Source organism: Hippocampus comes, unplaced genomic scaffold (assembly GCF_001891065.2).
Source record: "Hippocampus comes isolate QL1 unplaced genomic scaffold, H_comes_QL1_v1.1 scaffold86, whole genome shotgun sequence".
Classification (NCBI taxonomy): Eukaryota; Metazoa; Chordata; class Actinopteri; order Syngnathiformes; family Syngnathidae; genus Hippocampus; species Hippocampus comes.
In genome coordinates this window covers 1,102,648-1,110,968 of record NW_017805882.1, presented here as the reverse complement: position 1 = coordinate 1,110,968, position 8,321 = coordinate 1,102,648, and the positions used below count along the sequence as shown (strand labels likewise).

The 8,321-nt window shown below is 41.2% G+C and overlaps 1 protein-coding gene across 4 annotated transcripts in view; it reads right to left on the bottom strand.

The window, feature by feature from the left end:
- rgs12b (regulator of G protein signaling 12b) overlaps positions 1 to 8,321 on the bottom strand; it is a 53,082-nt gene that overhangs the window by 36,022 nt on the left and 8,739 nt on the right. For all 4 annotated transcript variants that reach the window (XM_019889229.1, XM_019889228.1, XM_019889227.1 and 1 more), the window contains exon 5: positions 3,507 to 3,626. In XM_019889229.1, coding sequence (XP_019744788.1) covers positions 3,507 to 3,626 — 120 coding nt within the window. The remainder of the gene's footprint in view (positions 1 to 3,506; positions 3,627 to 8,321) is intronic.

Genomic DNA, 8,321 nt, shown 5'->3' with positions numbered 1-8,321 from the left:
GAATTCTTGATTATCAATATCAGTCAAAATAGAAAAATGGGTTCCCATGATGAACGTTTACAGAACCCAAAATTAGTTACCATGGTTTCCCAATTGGGTAATCCGACGGAACCGAAAAACGGTTACCATGAATTTCCGAAATCCTCAGGCCTGCTCCTGAATTATTTAAATTTTTGCAGCATTTGTTTATAATTGTATGTATATGTTGTTTGTGTTATTATCATATGCAATTGAATAAGTAGACCATTTCGGAATTCGAAATTTGGGACTCTCGCAATGCATAATGGGACTCATACTTTTCTGATCAGTGAGTCCCTGGGACTCGCTGCAGGTAAACTGTAAAATGATCACTGAGAGATTACCGCTTTTTCTGCAGTCAGTGATTGACTTCTATGCAAAGTCATTTCTCAACTTGTGTTCCGTGCCATGTCATGCCTGTTGAGTGTTGATTTACTTCATATTAAGAAACTACTGCACTAAAACATTAATTCATAAATGTATATCATGTGATTTTATTTCTTTTTCTCAGTATAAATAACACGTACCCTGACTGTTCTACTCTTTGAATAAAATCACTTCATTCAAGCATTAGGGAGTGCAAAGGGTTATGATGGAGGGGTGTTAATCATGAGGATCCTGCCAAGTGGTATGATAGCATTGTTTTATACATGTCCTTAGCTAGGCCTCAGTTTCAAAATCGGTCCTTGGCCTTGGCCTCGGAAGCAAGTCCTTGGTCCTTGGCCTTGGCCTCGGAAGCAAGTCCTTGGTCCTTGGCCTTGGCCTTGGAAGTCAATTCCTTGGCCTTGGCCTCGGCCTTGGGAGTCAAGTCCTTGGCCTTGGCCTTGGCCTCGGGTTGCCGGTCCTTGGACACATCCCTGCTTACTAGTAAACAGATTAGACAGCAAGGGACAATTGTACTCACAATTGCCTTGTCATTTTGTGTTCAGCCATGAAGGAACAGTCAAGAATTGTTTGTGTGGATCGGTGGCCTTTCAAAATATGAAACCCATTTGATGCGCACAAATAGCAACTTTGAAGTACTCCTTGAAATAATTATTAATTCATTCATTCATTGTGACTCAGTTCAATATACTCATTGGGTGTTTCATTTGGTATAGCTGCAAAAAAATAAAAGATTGAATATAAGACCTGGACAAAAAAAAAAAAAAAATTCTGCCTTTGCAAAAAAAAAAAAAATCAAGCTTAATTTTGACTAACACTTTGTTCATTTTTGTCGTTCTAGATTGCATTGCTGCACAACTGTGTACAGTACCAGTAAAAAGTTTGGAAACATTTCATTTTCAAATGATCTCAACCACATTAGAGCCCATTACATTCAAGCTATTAACTCTTGATAATGCACAGCTCCAAGTCACAAAGCATCATCTATATCATAAAGCTGACAGGGAAAATACCAAGACGTGCAAAACTGTTATCTGGGCAAAAGGTGCCTCCTTTGAAGAATGTAAATTCTAAAACGATTCTGCTTTGATTAAAATGTTTTTGTTTAACAAATAATTCAATCAATATTTCTTTCGAATGCCAATGAAAATAAAGAATGAAAAAAAAGCAGTGAATTAGTTTCCAAACTTTTGACTGGTACGATACAAAAAGATTGAAATTTAATAAGTGTTTCTGATGGTTTAGTGGTACAATTGCATGACTTGTATGCAGGAAGCGTAGGATCGGTTCCCACTCAGTGGTGCTGTGGATGTGGGCGCGAATGGTCGTATGTCTTGATATGTGCCCTACGACTGACTGGCGACCAGTTCAAGGTGTAGTCTGCCTTTCGCTCGAAGTCAGCTGGGGAGGCTCCAACAACTCCACGCGATGGATGGACGGATGGATGAAATTTAACAGAGGAATAGGTTGCCGTGTACGTCCAATATGTATACAAATAGTGTCTAGCTTGCTTGTTTGCACAGATGTGTTTCAGACAGGAATACTTTATCTTATGTACATGCATTGTGTGGGTGTTTGTGTGGATGGGTGTGTACTGCACAGTGCACATGTGCTCTTCTATTGAGGCCATTCTAAAGACCAACTTGTTGATCATCGGAGCTCATTGCGAGTGCCAGAAAGGTTTGAGCTACCCATCTCCAAATCACACACACACACACACACACACACACACACACACACACACACACACACACGCACACACACGCACACACGCGCGCACACATACAGGCATGCACGCACACTTACAGACACATCCCCCATGGTCAACACAAACACAAAGCCGTCTCTGTCTGTGGACATTATTGCATGAACACAAAGAGAAAAAGGCCTAATGACCAGGAAAAAAAAGGTAAGATAACGAGGGAGGCAGGGGCAGAGGAAAAAATACTGAATATGATGATAATATAATCAGAATACGATAGTGTATACTGATTATCAAATTGTGGGAAGAATGGTGCCTTTAAGACAAATAAATACCATGTCACTGAGAAAATATTTTAATTAGGAGGCCATTTAACAAGAATGGCATCCCAATGTCTCTGCCAACACTTCCTATGAAATTCTATGATGGAAACCAACCATGGAAAAGGGAAACAAATTCCACGGTACCCAACCAACCACTGAAAAGCGGAAATAATTAACTTTCCTCTGATCTCTATCTTAGGAGGACAGGCAAGCAAAACGGTCGCTGTAAATTATGCTCAGCCTCCATCTCGCTCTCCAGCAGACAGCGGCCGAGGTTAACGGTGGTCATGCTGTTTACCTCGGTTTGACTACAATGTGCAGCATTACCCTGTTAATTAACATATAAATAATGGCCCACGCCTGTATTCTTGTCAATAAATGCTCATTAGGTGCACAGTGCAATACACAATCATCATAAATTACAACTGTACTGCTCCTCGGGGGTGGGTTAAAATGCAGAAAGCAATTGTTGCTGGTCATTATACAATGTGAGCAAAAAAGTACTTCTACCTTTTTTTTGTACAAAGGAAATGGTTGATTTTTTTTTAGCTTATATCAGTTTGAACATTAAATATCTTTTCTTTGTGGGAAGTCAATTAAATGAAGATGGAATTTTACACAATGACCCAACTTCGTTGAAATTGGAGTTTGTATCTAAAATGATCAAAAGAAGTTTCTCTCTTGAAGCTACTGATAAAAGTAGGATTATTACCTCAACGGTTTTAATGTCAAAGAGCAGCAACAAACATCATACGATCTAAAGCCCACGGTATAACTACACAATGATCAGAAAGTTTACAGTACATGATGTCTCGTTATCGGCTGATTTGTCCACAACTGTGTCTATGTTGCCATGGCGATATGAGAAGAGGGCTTGAGGTGTCATGTGATGATGCGCATGAGCTGCTATTATTAGAAAGGCTGGTGCACGTGTGGCTCAAATGTGACGATAACACTCAGACGAAGGTCGAGTGTTGCAATAGCATGCGCCACTTGTCTGCAAATGTACAGAGGGTGTGTTTGTTTCTGTGAGAGCGGGAGAGAGTGAGAGAGAGCGAGAGAGAGAGACACACTCCTACCTCCAGGTCATCCAGGGAGCGGGCCAGACTGAGACGTTTGGAACGTCCGAAGGAACGTCTGGCTGACGAGCGATGGGACAGAGGAGGGAAACCCATTGTCAGACCTCGGAACCGACCACTCTGACGAGGGAAAAGACACAAAATTACGTTTACATGCAATCAAATAACCCTTTCAAACTCAATTAATGGCAAGAGAGAAATTGCTCGGCACTTCGCACTTCACGTTTGGCGGCTTCAGTGCTTTGTGTTTTTTTTTTCCCCAAAATACTGTATTCATAAAACATAAATAAATCAATTAAATGATGAGAGAGAGAGAGAGAGAGAGAGAGAGAGAGAGAGAGAGAGAGAGAGAGAGAGAGAGAGAGAGAGAGGTTTCCCTGCATGCCGAACAAAGAGCTCATGTGACTCAGCCGCTTTGTACACGTACTGTAAGATGTCCACTCAAACAACGCGCGTGATTGGTTCCCTCGCCTTACATCACATTTCCTTGTATTCCTCTTTCCTCTCTTCATACCTTTCAGTGTCCCGCTTCCTTTTAGTTAACCTCATTTCCTTCCTTCCTGCTATCCATCATTTGCTGGTTCCAAGACCAAGTCTCCTCCTTTTTCCACCCAGAAGACACACAAAATACTCTCATGTCTGTCTCTTGGATCATCTTGGCTGCAGCGGTTAGAGACTGCATCGGCCTAAGCCGTAGAAAATAGTCGGACAAAACTTTTGAAACCTACCCACTCAGAGTTGGATCTGCAGCAAATCGAGGATCATAATTGTCTCTCCTGAGAGTGGGTTTGTGTAAATGTCAATCCACCTGCTACAAAAGACTAGCCAAGTGTCGACTATTGTTCAGAATTTGTATGACTTTGCTCTGGTGCAACGGCAAGTCCATTTACGCAAACAGTTTCCCCCTTTTTCCTCCCACTGAAATGTCAAATTCCACGTTAGACACAGGCATGTGCAGTCCTGTGTCATTGCATGCACAAGTAGTTGGATTCAAGTCAAATGGTAAACCACACATTCACTGTTACTGGAAAACGTGATGCATTCATTGTACCATTTGCTTATATTGAATCATCTAATTGGTTGAATTGCATCGTGTCTTCCATTTCTATTATTTATACACTTGACTGAATGAACTTTGTCCGGGGTGTCAAGTCAATGTCACCTGGACAGAGATGATCCATCACAATGGGATACGGTAGATGATGGATGGATGGATGGACGCTGTAGATTTACTACCGCTGTAGCAAACCATTAACTGGAGTGACAACCAAAAACTGGCCAGCTGTTCCATTTAGTCATAAACCGCTGCCTTAAATGTGTATGAGATTAGTCACCGGGTCATCAAGATTTACTGTTCAAAGCCATCAAACGATGACGTAACCCATAAACCAAACAGAAATCTTTCGTTGCCTTCGCATTTCCACATAACACTCTGAATATTTTTATGTTGTTTTGTGCGTGGGCAACTGAACAACTGAACTGTCCTCTCAGAAATGGCATTTGTGATTTGCTCATAATGCAAGAAAGAGCGTATAACGATAGACCCCTGCCATATGAATGCCCTCTGACAAATGAGTCAATGAACACTAAGATGTGCCTAACACTAATCAGCTGCAGGATTACACAGAATGCCAATAAGTACAATAAACACTGTATCCATATTTTTGTCAATATATTTGTTTGGTGATCTCAGTTAGAGGTACCATTTTTTTCTTAAATGTGGTTTGGGTAGAGCATTTGCAAAGAAGCATGTAAAAACATATGGCTTGTGTCTATGCAACTAATCTGTCTCGCTCACTCTCTCCCACACACACATGCACACGCACTCGCACACACGACAAAAAGGAAGGCAAAAGAGAAAAGCATTCCTTCAAGTCCATGAAGAGATTTAGTCAGCAATTCAGTCATCACTGCAAACTAAAAGTACAATGATGACTATTTTGTTACCTAACAGCATCAATCAGAATGTATTATTATTACTATTAACATTATTATTACAATCACCATCACTATTATTATTGTGGCATGGTGGACGGCTAGTTCGCACATCCACCTCACAGTTCAGAGGTCGTGTGTTCAAATCTGGGCTCTAGCCTTCCTGTGTGGCATTGACATGTTCTCTCCGTAACTCCCATGTTCCACAAACCTGCATGGAAGGTTAAGTGAAGACTCGACATTTTGTGAATGTGAGGTGAATGTTCTATTTGTGGCCCGTGATTGGCTGGCAACCAGTTCAGGGTGTACCCGGCATCACCCAAGTTAGCTGGGATCGGCTGAAGGGCCCATGGTGAGGATAGCGTGACAGATTATTATCATGTTTGCAAAGGTATATATTTACCGTACTTTGATCTGATTAGATTGAGCAGGTGCTGATGACATCAAATGATGCAGCATGAAATGAAATCTATGTACTACGTAATATTGTCGATGGAAGCTTTAATATGGGTGCATACTAAAGATGAGGAAGCAGTGCCACCATGTGGCATTACAAAGTGAGTCGCAACCAGTTGCATTATGTTGGCTTAAAATTTAAACCCCTATCACAACAACAACAAAAAGACCACAGCAACGGTACAGCAGTATCACGCACGATAACCATTTTATCTTGACCACCAGCAATGACAACAACAGCCTTAAAAGCTGTGTGTCTCCACACTCCACTTGAAAGTGATTGACCCCTTTTTCCTCCCACTGAAATGTCAAATTCCACGTTAGACACAGGCATGTGCAGTCCTGTGTCATTGCATGCACAAGTAGTTGGATTCAAGTCAAATGGTAAACCACACATTCACTGTTACTGGAAAACGTGATGCATTCATTGTACCATTTGCTTATATTGAATCATCTAATTGGTTGAATTGCATCGTGTCTTCCATTTCTATTATTTATACACTTGACTGAATGAACTTTGTCCGGGGTGTCAAGTCAATGTCACCTGGACAGAGATGATCCATCACAATGGGATACGGTAGATGATGGATGGATGGATGGACGCTGTAGATTTACTACCGCTGTAGCAAACCATTAACTGGAGTGACAACCAAAAACTGGCCAGCTGTTCCATTTAGTCATAAACCGCTGCCTTAAATGTGTATGAGATTAGTCACCGGGTCATCAAGATTTACTGTTCAAAGCCATCAAACGATGACGTAACCCATAAACCAAACAGAAATCTTTCGTTGCCTTCGCATTTCCACATAACACTCTGAATATTTTTATGTTGTTTTGTGCGTGGGCAACTGAACAACTGAACTGTCCTCTCAGAAATGGCATTTGTGATTTGCTCATAATGCAAGAAAGAGCGTATAACGATAGACCCCTGCCATATGAATGCCCTCTGACAAATGAGTCAATGAACACTAAGATGTGCCTAACACTAATCAGCTGCAGGATTACACAGAATGCCAATAAGTACAATAAACACTGTATCCATATTTTTGTCAATATATTTGTTTGGTGATCTCAGTTAGAGGTACCATTTTTTTCTTAAATGTGGTTTGGGTAGAGCATTTGCAAAGAAGCATGTAAAAACATATGGCTTGTGTCTATGCAACTAATCTGTCTCGCTCACTCTCTCCCACACACACATGCACACGCACTCGCACACACGACAAAAAGGAAGGCAAAAGAGAAAAGCATTCCTTCAAGTCCATGAAGAGATTTAGTCAGCAATTCAGTCATCACTGCAAACTAAAAGTACAATGATGACTATTTTGTTACCTAACAGCATCAATCAGAATGTATTATTATTACTATTAACATTATTATTACAATCACCATCACTATTATTATTGTGGCATGGTGGACGGCTAGTTCGCACATCCACCTCACAGTTCAGAGGTCGTGTGTTCAAATCTGGGCTCTAGCCTTCCTGTGTGGCATTGACATGTTCTCTCCGTAACTCCCATGTTCCACAAACCTGCATGGAAGGTTAAGTGAAGACTCGACATTTTGTGAATGTGAGGTGAATGTTCTATTTGTGGCCCGTGATTGGCTGGCAACCAGTTCAGGGTGTACCCGGCATCACCCAAGTTAGCTGGGATCGGCTGAAGGGCCCATGGTGAGGATAGCGTGACAGATTATTATCATGTTTGCAAAGGTATATATTTACCGTACTTTGATCTGATTAGATTGAGCAGGTGCTGATGACATCAAATGATGCAGCATGAAATGAAATCTATGTACTACGTAATATTGTCGATGGAAGCTTTAATATGGGTGCATACTAAAGACGAGGAAGCAGTGCCACCATGTGGCATTACAAAGTGAGTCGCAACCAGTTGCATTATGTTGGCTTAAAATTTAAACCCCTATCACAACAACAACAAAAAGACCACAGCAACGGTACAGCAGTATCACGCACGATAACCATTTTATCTTGACCACCAGCAATGACAACAACAGCCTTAAAAGCTGTGTGTCTCCACACTCCACTTGAAAGTGATTGAACACTAAAAAAAGTTCGTGTCCACCTTCCTGTAACTGTTAGGACCTCTCCTGCGGGACCTTGAAAGACTTCCTCTGATTGTGGTCTGGGGTCCCTGGGACCAGGAAGAAGCAACATTCTGTTTAAGTATGTAGGAAGTAGCCATGTACACTTACGGTATGTAACAGTGTTTCCCACAAATGTAGTTGATGTCATTATAGAGCAATATGCTCTTGCCAACACTTAGTTACACATCCATCACAAGTCAATACAAGCTCTGTATTGATTGTCAATGTCAGAAACGTATTACTTTTACTATTACACACACACACACACACACACACACACACACACACACACACACACACACACACACACACACACACACA